This window comes from Fusarium musae, chromosome 5 (assembly GCF_019915245.1).
Source record: "Fusarium musae strain F31 chromosome 5, whole genome shotgun sequence".
In the NCBI taxonomy this organism is placed as follows: Eukaryota; Fungi; Ascomycota; class Sordariomycetes; order Hypocreales; family Nectriaceae; genus Fusarium; species Fusarium musae.
In genome coordinates this window covers 2,123,346-2,141,496 of record NC_058391.1, presented here as the reverse complement: position 1 = coordinate 2,141,496, position 18,151 = coordinate 2,123,346, and the positions used below count along the sequence as shown (strand labels likewise).

General features: G+C 50.1%; 4 protein-coding genes across 4 annotated transcripts; 2 read left to right on the top strand and 2 right to left on the bottom strand.

The window, feature by feature from the left end:
• Nucleotides 1-465: 465 nt before the first annotated feature.
• Nucleotides 466-843, bottom strand: J7337_007070 (uncharacterized protein; the record flags this gene model as incomplete). Its single annotated transcript, XM_044824725.1, has 2 exons — nucleotides 466-722; nucleotides 774-843. The coding sequence occupies 2 exons, from the start codon at nucleotides 841-843 to the stop codon at nucleotides 466-468; spliced, it is 327 nt and encodes a 108-aa protein (XP_044680382.1).
• Nucleotides 844-6,682: 5,839 nt separating this feature from the next.
• J7337_007069 (uncharacterized protein) lies at nucleotides 6,683-9,228 on the top strand (the record flags this gene model as incomplete). Its single annotated transcript, XM_044824724.1, has 3 exons — nucleotides 6,683-6,696; nucleotides 6,796-6,945; nucleotides 7,023-9,228. 3 exons carry the CDS (start codon nucleotides 6,683-6,685, stop codon nucleotides 9,226-9,228), a joined length of 2,370 nt encoding a protein of 789 aa, XP_044680381.1.
• A 4,835-nt stretch (nucleotides 9,229-14,063) lies between these two features.
• Nucleotides 14,064-14,417, bottom strand: J7337_007068 (uncharacterized protein; the record flags this gene model as incomplete). Its single annotated transcript, XM_044824723.1, has 1 exon — nucleotides 14,064-14,417. The coding sequence occupies one exon, from the start codon at nucleotides 14,415-14,417 to the stop codon at nucleotides 14,064-14,066; it is 354 nt and encodes a 117-aa protein (XP_044680380.1).
• A 538-nt stretch (nucleotides 14,418-14,955) lies between these two features.
• J7337_007067 (uncharacterized protein) lies at nucleotides 14,956-16,796 on the top strand (the record flags this gene model as incomplete). The annotated part of the gene is made up of 3 exons (XM_044824722.1): nucleotides 14,956-15,058; nucleotides 15,131-15,178; nucleotides 15,232-16,796. 3 exons carry the CDS (start codon nucleotides 14,956-14,958, stop codon nucleotides 16,794-16,796), a joined length of 1,716 nt encoding a protein of 571 aa, XP_044680379.1.
• Nucleotides 16,797-18,151: the final 1,355 nt, after the last annotated feature.

Genomic DNA, 18,151 nt, shown 5'->3' with positions numbered 1-18,151 from the left:
CGCATTTCGATAGTGGCATAAGCCATTGCCAGGTAGGAGTTTGGTCTTGGGATATCGTGGTCCTCCAAGATTGTTTGCCTGCCTATGCCTGCCAAGGGTCAGCTGTTCGAACGGTTGGTGCGTGTAAGCTAGAGTTGCCAGCTACCTAGGTAGTTATGCATCCCGGGACAAGCAAGACAAGATATCGCCACGAAACAAATATATAAGATGAATACTTATATATTAAGCGGCAATACCAGGCAACTTATTGTGGCAGCAGGTGTAGTAGTAGCAAAAGAACAAGGAGCCTGATCTTGCTAGAACATGGTATTTGTTCCAGCCACACACCCTTTTCGGAGCCAGCTGTAGGGTCCCGTATAGTCCTTATCCCGTACTCCGTATGTGCCCCACGACTCTTGCTCGGGCATCTATCGTGAAATCATGGTGATCGACGCTGTTTGGCTCATACTGGTAGCAGTACACCCTCTATCTCCTCTTCTTCCCCATTATATCCTCTATCCTCTTTTCAACATCAGGATCTTTGATCTTTACATTCTTCTTCTGAGATTGCTTTTGTCTCCACTCGGTCGCATAGGGTTCTATGAAGTTGTCCCTGAAATCTATCTCTGGTTGCTCTGGAGGTCCACAGTGGGCAAACTCTTTAGACTTCTTCCCATGGCAGTCCCAGAACATCGCGCCCTTATGCACGCAATCCTTCCCAGTCGCGCACTCAAAGCCACCGCCTATATTGTGTTTGTTTGGGGAGGCAATAACAATTTGCGGGCCATGCATACCCTTCCTGGTAAGTCCCTTGGGCATCCGAACCGTATCTGTATCGTTTCTTAGCCACTCTGTCAATGCCATTTAGAGAAGGCTGTGACTTACAGGCAGTGTGCGCAACCCTGTACCAGACACAGGCTGCGTCTCCCGGGCCGCCATTGCAGCTATATGAAGCCCCAAAGGCCCAGGACTTTGCCACAGAGTAGCCTCCCGAGATCCAAATCGGCAGGGCGACAGTCGCACTCCAAGACTTGGTGGTAGTTTTCGTGCTGCTTGTACTAACAGAGCAGCCCTCGGTTTTGCTGCAATACCCAACCTCCTACAGATGTTCAGTACCAATATGAAGGTGTAAAAGAACCTGTAGGGTAAGGAGGGGAGTGGAGAGACCTACTGAAAGCTGTTCATAGTAGTATCTCTGGTGGGGCCATCCTTGAAGTGTATGTCAGCAAGGTCGAGCCTAGGTAGGTAAGGTATGTAGTTCACTCGAAAGGATGATACCGACCGTCACCGTCAAGCCTTGGTTTCTGTTTGTAACGGCGCTGTAACTTGCGGTACCGCGCGTCAGTTTGGTAATCTTCAAAGGCCCTTCCCACGAGATTTCCGGAGAAACAGGACGTCGTATCCTGTTTAACAACACCCTCAGGGTCCCATTTTACATCTGAGCACTGTATGGCAGTATAGCGATGATTAAAATCTGTAGAGCATGAAGGGCCTCCAGAATACTTGGGATCGGAGTGAACAAAGAAGCTAGTGCTACCAACTGTGAAATTCCCAACACCATTTTCGTTGATGTTAGAGAAGTCAACGGATTCTTTAGCTTTAATCGTTGTACCACAGATCCTTGTGATCAAGTCCCCACTAGCGCCAAATGCAATTAGAGAAGATGCATTTGTCTCTATGTTGCGAATAAAAGCAATTCTTACATCAGCCGCACTCGCGACAGACAGAAGCAGATAAACACCATAGAGTAACCTCATCTCTCGCGTTGGGAGAAGAGGAGAGCCCGTTACTGTAAACAAGGTCAGTTGCTACGAAACTTTTCTGATACTGGAAGGATATGCCTTACCTACTGCCAGAGCCAGGTTCTGTTTGTGCTGGTTGAAAGGATAGACGTGTATGCTTGGTCTGTTTCGCCGGCAGTTCAGACAATACTGGAAAATATACCAAGAAATCTCATGCTTTTCAGAGGAGGGAGGGACAAGTCAGTTTATATCAATTTCTTATTAGCATTACCCTATAGAAAGAAACTTTGAGGGCGCGTTATATTACCTCTCGATTCATTACAGGGCTGCAACTTCTCGCACGATATGAAGCTTCACCTCCGGGATGACGCTCGTGGTCAACAACACTGTCCGTCCCTGTCATGGATCAGTTCTCAGGCAAACCAAAAAGTTTGGCCACCACCTCTAGCACAAAAAAGCCACGAAAAAGGTTTACAAGTAAAAGTGCCGAGATGCCATGATAAGAAGTCGGCGATCCAAAGAAAATAGTTTTCTTATTAATTAACTCCCCACCTCTGAGGGAGCGAGGTACAGTACAGTACCTACATACAAGTAAGGTATGAAGGGGGCGGCAACACGCGTCAAGCCACGCTTATTACGCCACGACGACGCTCAGAGCCACATCTGTCAGTCACGCCCATGCCTGAGCAGCTGAAATCTCAGGCAATGATCAACAAGATAGCAGTCAAAATATTGATCGGCACAGATGGAATCGGCCCAGAACATGCAATTGGGCAATAAATGTGCCGAGAATTGAGGATCTAGCCCTGTGGCGTCGTCATGATATCGCCTCCAACTGTGGCTGTGAAGCTGTCTGTCGTCAATCCCGAATAACGGATTGGCTATGCGGGATCCAACCCAACCTAGACCCGAAGAACACACATGCAAATCACCCACGTGCCTATTCTCAATCTGGAGTGAGTGGTGGAGATCTTTAATCGAAAAGATGGTAACGGCCACCGAAGACTTGGTCCAGGGAGGGACTTCGGCGGCCGCTACAATTGCAGTGCATGGCTTTTGCAAATGGCATTCCCAACGTCCGGACCAAACTGAATCAGGACAAGCGGTGTGAGGGCAATGGTTCGATTGTGACTCCTAGGTGACTTTCTTCATTCGAACATAGAGGATGGATAAGCTCTAAACCCTCAGCGTCGCTAAGACCAATTAAATGATCGAGGGACTACTCCGGAACCTCTGCTAGATGCACACAAGCGCGCCTGGACAAGAGATGAACCATGGGCAGTTAAGGTAGTACCAAGACCAGGATGAATATTGAGAATCCGAAGGGTTCAGCACAGCCACGCGGGAAGAACAGAGCAGGCCCCTTCTAGTTTTGGAGCTATCATATCGATAGACGTTCTGGAAATGACAGAAATTATATGCGTGCTGCTGTAGTCTATGTCACATCGAAAAATACAGCACAACATCTCACCACGGATTGACCATGGGATGTTCTGATGAATGACGGACCTGGTCAGGTGGTAGGGCCCCAAAGGGGAAGGCCTAGAGGCAGAGGTCATTTCGGGCCGTGGAGTGAGAGTGAGTGATGCAGATGAGAAAAGGAACGGATGGGAACCCATCCGTCATGCCGCCAGACCGGGGACAGTATTGGAAGAAACACCAGGCCCTGCCCTACATGTACCTATGTAGTCTTCACCTTCACACATATTGTACGGATGCGGTTGCAGAGCTCTCCAAATGAGCCATCCTCCGACCAATAGGACTCATATGATGGATATACCTACGCAGCAGGGGGTACAAGGGAGCATAGCGCATACACATTGCGGCGGGAAACGGGAGATGAGGCATGGACAGACTCCATCCCCAGGTTAGGAGGTGAAAAACAGACATACATTTCAGTCACGTTGTTTTGATTTCCCCCATTCAATGTACACCTTGTGGATGACTAGCGTTCGGTATGCGTGCGTGCATAGAACAGAGGTAGAGTTTTTGTTTCCATCAGCTGCTATTGGCTCCATGACTTTAATTTACCGGCTCGAATAACCCCAAGCTTAAGTATTAGTCGGGGATGGCGCTTGAAGAGGAGAATGCCCATAAAAGCAGAAGGGTAAGAGAAAAAAAAAGTCTCAAACAATGGTTTAACCCCAAAGCCCCGGCCTCCGATAGAAGAGCAAGCACCTCGCGATAATTAGAACTTTCGATGAGGGGTGATTTTGGCGTGGGCAGCCGATGGCAGACGAGGTTCTCTTAGATACAAACCGATGACAGAGTAAAGATCCGATCCAACTAGTGTTCGAGGGTGGGTTTGGAGCCTCCACATCCCACGGCTCTGGCGTTCCTGCGTAAGGGTTACCGCTGTTGTATCCGAGGCGCCAGGACCACTGCCTTTTAGAAACAGACCCGACAGTGAGAGACCGGGTCCCCGCCTACAGTACAGCGTTGAATGGGAGCTAACCTAACTAACTGCTACAGTGCATTACAGCGCAGCAACACGTCCAATATCAGAACTCAACCTACCTTAGCCTAACCACCCGGGGAAAATAACGGGATGGAAATGGGATAATTTTGGGGGCCCAGTGGTCAAGCCTCACCCCTCTTCATCTAACTTCTGATAAAGCCACTCTCGCCGGCACGTACGCTGTAGCGATAATTAGATGCAGATGCATTCATTCGCGGGTACTGTAGGTACTGTAGACGACGTGCGCTTCTGTTAACTCAATCTACAGTCTAGAGAAAGCCTAACGCAAGTCTCATCTGTTCCATCCAGTAGAAGGGTACGGAAGCTAAATGTCCACAACGCTGCAATGGCGTCACTGCTCGAAGCCTCCCTTGCTGTTCTACCTACCTTACCATACTCGGGCAGTCTGTCCTGTCACAAGCCTCACAAGCCACAAGCCCTCTTCCGATCAATCACAGGGAGAAAGGATCCATGGGAAGAAATAAAGAAATAAAGGACATGCATGCATGGACTCTTGTCATAACCAACCGCCCGAAGGAGAAAGAAAGTACTTGTTCCTCACTAACAATTTTCAAGCGATACGGCCGATACCTACCAGACCAGACAGCGAACGAAGGACGAGACGAGCCTCTTCTTTCTCCTTCTGCCTCCCCTCTAACCTTCTCTTCCCCACCCATGCCCATGGACTCTGCAGCACAAGCAAGGGTTTTTAGTTGCTAGTCTCTAGCTGCCCGCCGACCCTTGACTCTGGCGGATGAGAAGACTTCTGGGATCAGGGTCCCCCTTGCTGGTCGCTGGTTTGCCCCCATGGCTTTGACCCCACAGGCTCCCGAAAATCGACGGGTGGATATTGTTGGTATGAATGCATGTCCTTCTGACTCTGCCTGCATAGGTGAGCGACACAACAGTGCATCTTCCTGAATCGACCATCACAGTACAGTATGCACAGACAGTCTTGCTGGACACAGAGAGATAGGCTCATCTAGATCGGTAGCGACAGCCCTTGAGTGTCGAAGTAGCATCGTCAAAATGACGCCGTTTGGTCAGGTCCCTCAGTGTTTACGAAGTCGACGCTGGGCTGGGCTATACTACTGATGTACAGCAAAGCACACATTTTAATGTATGTAAGGTATCGCAAGCTCCAGCCACAAATGAACTGCTGGCAGCCCAGCATAGATGTAAAAGACAAGGGCACAGGAGAGACATCTTAGCCAGCAAACACTGACAGTTTCCATTAATTGTTCATTTACTACCTATCCTTTGTTTGACGGCAGCCCGGCACTGCGGACAAGCTATTGTTGCCCCCCAAAATCACATCCACTCTGCAACTTCTTGGCTCGGCGTGAGAGAAGGACACTTGCGTCGACACCTACAAAACACATAGCCGCCGCTCGCTAGAACCCCGACAGTCGAACTGTCCAGCCTCCATCGGCAAAAGTGTTTTCCTCTCTCGAGTATCTCTTAGAAAGCTTAGTGGTATGCCCCGATCTACAGTGTAGTCGCATTCTGACGACAGAAGTTGACGCCGCAGTGTTGCGACAGTCAGTTGAAATAGGCTTCGCGGGTTCAGCTCTGAACAAAACAAAAAGACATACATACAATAATATCTCATCACTTGAGATCACCGCGTTACGTCGCATCCTGACTCCAACATCGCACCACTCACTCCCTGGCGTCTGGCACAGGCACCAAAACCGTGTGCCACAAGTACTTTTCCCTACGCTTGCTATAGACACGCCTCCTCCCGATTCATATCCACATTCACCTCATCCACTCGATCCACGACACCGCCTCGGCGCCCCAGCCCAGAGCTTGGGACGTGGGTACGAGGTACTTAGGAACTTCGAAGTCAGATCCTCGTTCTCCGTCCATCGAGTCTTTTCAGTTTTCACCCTCCACTCCTCCTACTCCTCCTGCTCTGGCCTGGCCTGGCAGGACTGACGACAGGTCCCCACCACTCCTCCAATATACCCTTACCTTCTCTAGCTTACCTTACCTGACCCTTCTTAATTACTATTTACACCACCTGCTTCAATATCCCACAGGCTTCACGCACCTCTCTTCTATTTCTACTTTATCCTCTACCCTCGCGAGAAACTGTCGACCTCTGTCAACGCTCGCTCAGTACAGCTGGCTCGTCGCTTTACCCTGCCTCGCCGTTATAACGCGCCTAACGGCTTACCGCGATCAACGCTTTCCGCTTTCCGCTTTCCGCTTTCCGCTTCCGCTTTGCTTCGCTTTGGCCAGCACCACCATCCAATCCCACACCACAACCCGTTGTCGCAACAATACATACACTGAACGCTGCACCTCAAGATCAATGAATAGCCTCAGCAACTGCCTTATCTAATAACCTATCCTCGAAACTTGCGCCTGCGTATTCTGTTCGCAAACTAGCAACATTGCCGATCGTCTAAACTCGAAGACATTGTTCTTCCGCGCTGCGCTGACAACCTTTCCACATTGTTGCTGTCTTGAGACGGCCTAGCACGCTCGTCTCGACATGTTTCGACAAAGGTACGCACCATACGACTAGTTCGGGCTTCTGCGCTGCTATGGCCTCGCAGTATAGGCCGAAAACCTTACTTTTCACTTATTAACACAATACTTTCCTAGGACGAGCTCACAGAAGCCGGGCGATGAACTACTGGCCAATTTCCGCCAGCAGTTCCCTGACCTCGCTGCTGCCAGTACTTCTGCTACTGCCCCAGGCCTGTCACAAACTACTGGCGCCGAGAACGTGCCTGCTGTCCCTCTACCTGACCGGTATGTGCTTTTGCGACTATGTACCATGGTGCTTGCACCTGGGCTACCTGGGCAGTGTTTACTAACATCCTTCACAGGAACCAGAACCTCACTCAAGATGCATTCCGTGATCAAGATCCAACCCCTAGGGCGACTCACGACCCTTGGAGATTTACTCCCTCTCTCTTAGATCCGAATTCCCTGTCATTCGCCAGCTTCGCTAATGCACCACCTGGCTACTACACACCTACACCTGGAGGCACTAACACACTATTTCACCCACAGGCCGGCGACCTGCATACTCCGACTCTCGGGTTGGGAATGGGACTTAACACACCGCTGTCTATGCCAACATCGGGGGACTCGTTGCATCCTGGCCCAGCTCAACCAGTGATGGATATGTCGGGGTTTCAGACACTGCAACCACATCAATTTCACCATTTCAACCCGTTCATTCAAGCGCCACCACCCCAGCCAACCTTTGCGCCCTCTACGTTCGTTCACCAAGACACAGGATATGAGACCATGGATCAAGATGGATCGCCCATGGACTCGGACCCTTCTGAAGAGCGCATGTCATCCATTGGTGCTACCCTTCACAAGAACACACCCATGATGAACATGCCAACAAGACAGTTCTCAAGTGGTCCTATATCCCATCCTCTTCCGGCCTCAGCAGAAAAATTTCGATTTCACTCAACCCTCAACGCTCCTACAGCCATGATCAAGCATGCTGACGAAATCCCTGTCACTTATCTGAACAAGGGACAGGCTTACTCACTTTCTGTTGCCGATACAAATGCTACCATGCCTGTTGCCCCTGGAACCAAATATCGCACCTTCGTGCGGGTGTCTTTTGAGGATGAACAGCAACGACAGCGGCCAGGTGTATGCTGGGGTCTCTGGAAAGAAGGCAGAGGCACTAACGAGGCACACCAGAGAGGCGGAAAGCTTCAAGCAGTTGAATACGTGGAGGCAGGCCAACCAGCTGAAGGTGACGATAAGCGAACCCGTGTGGAGCTTGAATCGTCATCCTTTGATGGCTTCTGTGTCACCTGGACACCAGGGATCAATGGCCCTCCCGAGGTTAACATTGCAGTTCGCTTCAACTTCCTCTCTACCGATTTCAGCCACTCGAAGGGTGTCAAGGGTATTCCTGTAAGACTCTGCGCCAAGACTCACCCTGTGCCGTGCGATCCTTCACAGCCAGCGGCCGACGCCAATCCTGAGATTTGTTACTGCAAGGTCAAGCTCTTCCGTGATCATGGAGCGGAGAGGAAGCTGTCTAACGACGTGGCACATGTGAAAAAGTCTATCGACAAGCTTAAGCAGCAAATCGCACAGGCCGAGAGTGGTCTCAAGGACTTTGGCAAGCGCAAACGCTCAAGTGGAGCTGCAAAGATCGGAGAGCCGCAAAGACCCGGCAAAGTTCAGAAGCATAAACGAACATGGTCTATGTCCTCAGCCAGTTCTGCAGGCGGTGGTGGAAGAGCTACCATGGAAGAAGACTTACATTTCAAGCTCCAAACGCTGCAGGATATGTTCACTAGTACACGGCCCGTTAGTGTATTATTCCTTCGGGGCGATGAGCCCGACGACCCAGATCTGCACCCTGTTTCGCTTCCTGGGGATATATCGCCTCTGACCAAGCCTGGCGAAGGTCCCAACTGGCAGGCCAGAAGCGGACGAAGCTCTGTCGCAGGCTCTATTATTTCCCCCTCACCCAGCTCTCTGTCCTTGGCATCACAGGCTTCTGGTATTGGCGCTGGTGGTCAATGGAAGAACTTCGACTCAGTAGCGGGGGGTGACACCTCGCGGAAAGGGTCTGAACAACCCACCAGAATTGCCAAGGGTGACGATGATGGCAGTCTTAGTGGATGGATCGAGGCTCTAGGTGTTGACTCGTCCTATCGCCCACCCCAGGAGCGAAGTCCAAAGCCTGTGGCATGCTTCTACATTCAACGAAGGAATCCGAACGAGCCCGGAAGCTCGGACTACCACCGCGCTATCTACCTGATGCAACGTAGTCTTCAGGAACTCAACAACCGAATCGCGGCCAAGTGGGGCATTGACCCTGCCCGAATCCTTCGCACAATTCATTCCATCCAGAACGGCCTTGAGGTGGAGATGGACGACGATGTGGTACAGGAGCTCAAGGAAGGTCAAGACATGACGCTTGAGATACAAGAAGTTACTGGACCGGCAGTCAAGCGGGAATGGGAAATGGCTGTCGATGCGAACGAAGACATTGCAGAATCCAACGACAAAGCAACAAGTGGTTTCGTTCTCCGTCTTAGTTTCTAATTGCCCTCTCCCTCTCTTTTCTTTGTGTCTAGTTTTTTTTTTCTTTTTTTACTCCCGCCATGCTACCTTGAGTACGTACGGCGATGAGTTTGCGGCGATAAGCAACATATGGGTCTAGACTTGGGATTGTACTGTTTTGCTGGGGTCTCTCGGCCTGTCGCCAGGTTGGACACACGATCACATACATATACGGATTGGGATTGTTGGCTCCGGGGCGTTGACGATTGTTACTCTTGTTGAAAAATGATACCACCGGTTTTTCTTTTTATTCTTACTATTCTATTTCACCTTTCTTCTTCATTCTTTGCTGCCACACTTGTGACAGCCATGGCAACTACTTCAGTGCCCTTTTTGTTTGACGCATGGCATAAGGATTTTGGCAGACGATGGATGGGATGGGCGGCTACTCTCGCGTCGAGCAGGAGTACTAGTGAGAATTTTTGTACCGCCCTTAATTCTCTCATTAACAGACAGCACCCTGGCAAGCCGAGATGCGCTCATGTGGAAATGGCCGGATTGCCTGATACGAAGATGAGCGCACACTCTTGGCGCCTGTTACCGCATTATTCGAAAACAATCTAAGCGTGTGGATCTTCGCTACCTAAATCCACATCCTGCCAAGCAACATATATATTCGTTTGTGCAACACGCTACACGGAGAGCCTCGTCAGTCTGTCCAACCCCCGACGTGGAAGCAACATCATCATATTTCTACTGCGATATTACATCTTTTCTTGAATGCATTTGAGCCAAACACAGAAGCGTATATGCATCGCATTCTTATACAATGGGCAGATGAGTCCGGCGTACACGAAAATAGGACTTACGATGTAATGCAAGCAAGAGACGGGGCGAGCGAAAAAGATGGGATATTTATCTTGTTCTTGGGGAACACGACGTACATATAATTCCATATACAATACCCACACTTGTTCAAGATCTCAAGCATGCCCCAGATCTTCATGGTTCGTCTAACAGCAGCAGTGCTCACCATAAAGCGAGGTCCAGAGGCAATGAGGTATGTAGTATAGCATTTAGTTATGCTCGAGCCTCGGTTTCAACCGTTTGTGGAGTCCTTTAGGCCAGATATCGGTGGCGGACCAATTTGACACTCAACGGCCGCTATTCGTTACTGCCAGGCTTGTGTTTGTGTCGCTGAGGGTCAGATGGTGCCATCTCACCCACGGAACCCAGGACCGATAGTGCAATAGCGCACGCTATTCGAAGCATTGTTTACATGCGTGTCGTGGGCAAATCATAACGACTCGATCCCAGGCTACCACTTCGTGGCTAGCACATCGATAATGCGTTTCGAATGCGCGTCAAGGGTAAGGAATTCAAGAGCCAAACAGCCATATCCTGGCCAAGCCGGACTTTCTATCCGGTGACTACAAGCGCCAAGCGGCATGAATAATTAGAAAGGATAGGTCAGCAAACTCAAAGAGATGGTCTAACTAGACTATGAGAAAGCGAAGCCCAGATTTCGGAAATAGCAACGCAATTGGGTTACACCGACATGAGCCACACTGCCACAGGGCCGTCTTCCGAGCAGATTACTATTTCAGTTAATAGCAATTGGTCGACCGACTACCTTGCCAAGATGGAGTGGAAAGGAGCAAAGTGCCGAGCTTAGCCACCTGTGGCGAGGGGGTTTGCGTGTTCCCAGACTACACAAACCTACCTAACCATACTGTGTCTCCTCTCTGGGGTTACATACTTCGGGCTTCGCAGTCCAAGATCAATTTAACGTCGTGGCTTGTAAGTGATTCAAGCTTCTGCTCAACTTGATTAGGAATGATGGAAGGTCTTGTTGGACATTGACGTGTTAGCGATGTTTCATGGGCACAAGGTGCCTGGCGCGTCTTGGAATATGATTTGTCGCACCTGCTTGTTCTAATCTGCGATGCGCTGTCTAGTTTGAGGGGAATTAGAGGCGGCTGCAGTGAGGTATCCCACAGTCCACCCAGCTCACGGCGTGAGAATGATGGAGGAACTCACCGAGCACAAGGACGCGCGCACGATCCAGACATCCATGGAATAACTCTTCCCCATCGGGACAAACCCTTTTGGCTCAGAGCCCTTTGGTCTTTTTGTTGCGTCGCCTATGTTGGCTGTTGGCTTGGCGGATGAGTCTCGATTCATCGGCGATGGCATGGCATGGCATGACCCAACTATGTGCATGCATGGTGTCTGCAGTTCAAGAGCATCTCGGTCGGCAACATACTCCCGTCCCAGTGCCCGTCGACATGGGAAATTGTGTTATCATGCAAACATTGGATCCGGCGCATGGCGGTACCCGGACATTGGGACCCAATCCTATGTCATGATCGTGCAACTGGCCATTACTAGCCACAATCGAGGTTAAGCTCGCGCCTCAGGGGAATGGGATCGCCATTGTCAATTGAAAGTGACGGGCGGGTACGCGACACACTCTACATACCACTTTCACCTGCTCTCCCAAGCCACCTCCCCCTCAATTCGGCTGGCTCATTGAGCTGAGCAGGGGTCAGTCAACGGCCCGGATGAGACATAATACAGGACACAATTAGGGCCCCCAGGCCCCAACAATTGTGGTGTGCTTCAATGGGACCTAGGCCCAGGGACAGACATAACTAGGTAATTACTCTACTCGCCACAGCAGGGGAGCAATGATAAGCCACAGTTCACATCATATCCCCCTCATAGGTGGCGATACAGTACATACAGGCGTTTCGACCCCAGTGAAACCTCACATGATTTTTTTCACAACGCTGACTGGTTTGGCCTCCATATGATAGGTGAATGGAGCCTGTACTTACCTACCTACCTAGTCTAGTCCTTGAGAGGGCGTGCGCTGTCATGAGGGGATCGACGAGCATTGAGCCACAAGTCACTCTCCAACATGAGCCATCATTGGATGTCGTCGATCAAAACGCCGGACTTGTGGCTAACAAACTCACGACAAACCCTGGGCCTGGAGGGATCCCGTGGTTCAATGCGAAGCGGCTCTAACGGCCAAGAAAGACTACATACAACCGCGGGCGACCGTTTGAGGGGCGGTTCTTTTGCGAGGAGTGCGATAAAAGGTCGGTGAGAAAGAGGAAAGCTATCTGGAGACATTTCACTCGACAAGTGTCAATACATTCCCCGAAAACTGCCAATTCAGAGGAAGAAAGAGAGACCAGGGATTGTGCTATACATGGCAGGGACATGAGAAGATCCCGCCCGTGGGTTGTGCAACAAGCGTCCAATGGTATCTGTCAACCAGCCAGACATGCTTCCTGTTTCGGCAAGCTGAGGGCATTCAGCCACAGCAGAGTCACTCTCAGCACCAAGATAGGGAGTGCGACTTCGCTGGGGCTAGAGAGGAGAACCCCTCGCTACTGTGGCTCCTCTGTTCTTAGCGATCGATATGACGCTGAGAACTGTGAAGTAATGGGCTGTATCCCAAGGGCTGGGCAACAAGTATCGGGTACTCTGTGCTGCAGGATGGGGTGCGGGGTCTTGTGTGTTACCGGCCGGCCGGTGTGTGAATATTGGGTCTCTAAATTGGTCAAAGGGGTCGAGAAGTATCGATCTACAAACTAGACCTGAGTGAGTGAGGGATTGCCGATCCTTTGGGCCTCAAGTTGCATGCTCTGATAATCTGTTTGGAGATTCCGATAAGCGATGGAACACAAAGTACATACACACGTACAACTTGGTGCTATTGCTTTGCAAAACCTAATGGAAGTGCCAGAGGCCTCCAGCATACTCAGAACTCTTCGCCCCATCTGTTGTTGGGATGTTAGTTATACCTGCTGTCTCTGTTCAACCTCAGCTTGATCACCACATTATCAATCCTCTCGACATAGCGGACACTTACGCCCTAGCCGCTTGGACCAAATCAAAGGGACTGTCAAATATCGGGCATCGATCTTTTTCTGTCTCTAGTTGGGCTCTCTTTTACCCACGGCCAGAACGGCAGGGTGACAATCCCTTCCCTCCGATCGATCGAATTTCAATATGTCGATGATGATGAGAAAAGCCGATGGGCAGCGCATGGTAATTTAAAAGAAAGAAAAAAAAGAGAGAGACGCATACGCGTTCAGTAGTCCGTGGGCCTTTTCCTTCTCAGCCCCAGGGCTTGATATGCAGCCCTGCATTCTCTCTATGAAACATTATTGTGGATAAGGTAGGAAAAAGACGGTAAATACCCAAATACCACTGCCGAGTACTCATGCGTTTAGGGTTCAGACATAGTCAGTATCTGTACGCAGGTATTTTCCCACATCACACCCCCTCATGCGATATCATCGAGATGCTCACAACTGTGGATTCTGAAGGGAAGATATGCCTGGCGAAGCTAGTGCATCAGTGCATTTATCCGTAGCCACGTCAATACTTGACATGAAGAGGAGCTATGAAGAGTTTTGACTGTCACTTGATCATCTGTTGTTATGCTTTGATGGTCCACCACACGTAATTAACTATGTGTCCTCCGGGAAGGCGACATGGCGTTTTACTATCAACGTGGATAACTCCAAGACTCTTATCCCTCACCAGAGTGAAACTTATTCTAAAAGGTTTTACTTCGTGAGCATAAATGAAGTGTAGGTAAGCTAGGTAGGTAGAATATAAGCCATACTCTAAAGTCAGCCACCCTCATCCAATACACAACCGATAGGACGACAGGAAACCAGGGGAAGGACATGTTCAGCCAGTCCCAAGCGTTTCTGGGCTATAACAATCCAGTAATATAGTCTTTATCTCAAAGAGAACCGCACCAACCAATGAGAAGCTCATATCTTGAGAGAAACAAAGCAGCCAACGGTGTATACCCAGGTAGGTAGGTGCATACTATCACTCGTGTTTGACTATTCCTCGGCTGCCTTGTCAAGTATCTCCCGTATGCTCCTTGCATAATCCTCTCCGTCGCCTTTGATCCCATTCAGCACAATCGTCTTGTCGCGCGACTTGGTGCCGTGTGTCAGCTGAAGACTAGACTTTGGCACGCCCAATATACCGCTGAGAACCTGAACTACAGCCTTGTTGGCCTCGCCCTCTCTCGCCTGAGCAGAAACGCACAGCTCGATTGCATCATCGGTGACGGCTATGACGCCCTCGCGGTTTTTGCTGGCTCCAGGTTTCACGCGAAGCTGAAGATGCAAAGAGCCCATAGGAGACTTTTTGGTGCCAGTGACGAAGCGAATAGCACAAGGCGACGCCATAGTCAAAGGCAGAGGAAAATAGCCCAGCTGAATACAGTACACTTCAGTTCAATGAGGGGTAATTAGGGTAGAGAGTATGTAATGGATGGAGTTCGGGTGAGCAGTTGTCTTTGTTGAGCTTGCTCTGATACGCCCTCACAAAATATGATTCACACCTTTTGAATTGACTTTACACCTTGAGATCCATGGATTTTGTTCCATCCTAAGGCAATTGAACAGCATCCGCCCGCCTGTAACTTTCTTCCCCCCGACCCGACCTGAAATGCGGCGCCTGTCGCCTGTACAGGCCCTGGAGCTGCCTTTGGCCAGTAGCGTCGCAGTTATAACTCCGGGGCCCCACTGTCACTTTATTCTCCAGGGTCGACAAACTTGGACCTCAACTACATCATCGACCATCGCCAATTCAACTCTAGCCTCGCATTTCCTCCATCCTAATTCACCGCGATACCTTACGACCAACCGTATGCTCTTTGCATCTCCATATAAAGCAACAGCAACAGCGTCTTCTCGCCTTCGCAGACCCAGCATCTCAGGCGCCATGGCTTCGGCCTTCAGCGCATATCATGGGCCTACAGCCGCCACGTCGCAACACACTATCACAGCTCTGGGGCGATGGTCCGTTCTGAACAACTCATTACCAGGTTCGTGTTGCATCATGCCCATTCTCTCGTTCCCTCTCCCTCCCATACGTGGCGCTAATTCACCCTCTGCAGCCGTCGACAAGATCAAATCTTTGCACGTCTACGATTTCGATAACACTCGTGAGTTCGCACCTCAGTCAACGGAAACATAGCACATATCTAACACAAAGCAGTATTCAAGACCCCCCTACCGAATCCCCAACTCTGGAACGGGCCCACGATTGGGACATTGTCGAATCAGGAAACGTTTGTCAATGGCGGCTGGTGGCATGACAGTCGCATCCTCGCGGCGACAGGGGAAGGCATCGATATCGAGGAAAAGCGTGCCTGGGACGGCTGGTGGAACGACAAGATTGTTGATCTTATCAAGCTGAGCATGAAGCAGAAGGACGCTCTCTGCGTTCTACTAACGGGTCGTTCGGAGCGTGGGTTCGCTGAGTTGATAAAGAAGATGGTGACGGCCAAAGGACTCGAATTCGACATGATTGGTCTCAAACCCGCCGTGAGCCCCTCAAACCAGAAGTTCCAAAGTACGATGCACTTCAAGCAGCTCTTTCTCGGAGCCCTGATGGAGACATACAAGCAAGCAGAAGAGATTCGCGTATACGAGGATCGACCGAAACACACCAAAGGCTTCCGCGACTTCTTCGCCGAGTTCAACCGCCAACAAAACATATCCCCAACGCGCGGCCCTCTTACAGCTGAAGTGATCCAAGTGGCTGATTGCGCGACAACTCTAGATCCCGTGATCGAGGTCGCCGAGATTCAGCACATGATAAACATCCACAACGAGACGGTCTCGAAGCAATCCCCACGAGGACGCCAGAATCGACTCAGGATTAAGAAGACTGTGTTCTTCACTGGTTACATGATTGGGCCCGAGGACACCAAGAAGCTCATCAAGCTCGCACATATACCACCAAACATGCCCCAGCATGAGCTGAAGTACCATGGCAACAACATTCTCATCTGCCCTCGGCCGTGCCCAGCTAGTATCCTGGAAAAGGTCGGCGGCATGGGCAGTAAGATGAAGTGGGAGGTAGTGGGCACAGCTTGTTTTGAGAATAGCATTTGGGCAGCACAGCTTCGACCTATCCCCCAACACGCCAAGTTCCATACCGACAACCCCAGTCCGCTCGTCGTGCTAGCACTGAAGAAGGGCATCAGACCCATGGACGCGGGAAAGATTCAGAACTGGCAACCTCTGCCGCAGGAAAGGTCTTTTGTTTTCGAAACTGTGGTTGGTGAGAAGGTCATTCTACGCATCGAGGCAGAGGATCCAAGGGAAGACGAGTACGAGAGTTTGTTTGCCAACAAAACATCTAAACGGAAGCATAACGGCGACGAGGACTGGAACCAGAGAAACCCCCATGGCCACTACAGCGGACGCAACGAATCCCGAGGCTATCATTCAGGTGGCCGAGGAGGTCGAGGTCGAGGTAACCGTGGCGGCCGCAGCAATACCAGAGGCGGTCGTGGTGGTCGTGGTAGAGGAGGAGGCTACAACTATCGATCTCTCGACGATGTTGAGCCAAAGAACCAGCAGGGCGGCTACGGGCCACAGGTGGATTATGATGACGCCTACCCGCCGCTCAGCAAATCCAACAACCCTCCCGTATCAGCGCCCAGCGGCCCCAGTCAAGGCCGACAACCGCCTCGAGGCCCAGCACCAGCACAAGGACGACCCATGGGCGTTCAAGCAGCCAACAACAACTCGGATCTTCAGCATTACTATTAGAAATAGTCTATACCCGCCCAACACGGCGGCCATCGTTTTATCTTAACGTTGGACGGCATACACTTACCCTGGTTACATTACACCAGGCCCAAATTTAGGTGAAGATAATAGTCATTGTACATATGTGTATTGTTCCTGATACTGGTCTTGTTTTGAGACCTCATTAGGTGCATGGCGTACAGGAGGGAAAGCATAACAAGTATAATTTCTCGTGGAAGAACTGGAAAAAAGAATGTCTCGGTGGAAATGGACAAGAGTGTCATGTATAGGTAAGGATACACCTGCTACCTAGTTGAGCAAAACCTATATGAGTTAGGGGTGCCAGGGTCGCGCCATAAAGCTGGGAGCAGACTCGCCAATACAAAAACATAATACCAAGACTTGAACCTCGTTGTTTTGTGGATAGAGTGTCTGGAGGAAACCCTCATCTAGCTCGACCATGCCCACAGAGGCTCACTCAACATTGATCATCACTAAATGGAGCGAACGATGATAGCCAAACAACGTCTAAAGAACTCAGCCTCGTCCGATACTGACTAATTCATGTACTATGGGCAAGTAATGGGTCACTTATCCAGGCAATGGCCTCTTTTATTGATATAAACTTGTGAACTAATGAGATAAATGTACAACTTGAAACGAATCTTGGGGGTTAGCTTCCAATGAATACTCATTAACAAACACAAACAGAATTCAGTCAGTCTCGATAAAATACGTCACCGAAGGATATGTCCGAGAGCCGTCTTGAGAAAACGATGAGTAGTCAAGACCATACAATGATGCCCTTGGAGAGGGAAATGATATCGTGAACACGTAAAAAGGAATACGGAATTTTAGTCATAAACGCAATATAAGGCGTCATACGGATACACTACGCCCGAAAGAAACACAAGAACCTTAATAGCAAGTCGATAGATCACTCAGCTGCTACCTTGAACCCCAAGATCCAGCTGAACAAGTGACATACCTTGATAGATAGATTCTGCATGGGCAGCGAGGTTTAAATAGGATTATCAGGAAAGACATCAGATGTGACTCTTGAAGTTAACTCACGATCAAGGTTCAATCAAGCATTTACCACCTTTAAGGTTCAGATCCGGCCGTTGTGGGGCCGGAGCGGCTCCGAAAGGAGGGCACATTCGGCCGATTATCTCCGACTTCGGCCCCGATCAAGGGAAGGTCGATATCGCAAACAGCGCCAAGAGTGAATCAAGGCTTGCGGGGTATAATGACGCACGCATCTAGCATGAGCTATTGTTCTTATTCAGCTTTGCTCCTCAGTTATACAACTGGGTCTTGGCTCACGTCTTCTCGGATTCTGATCTGGTTGAAATAGGTAGAGTCAGATTCAGATT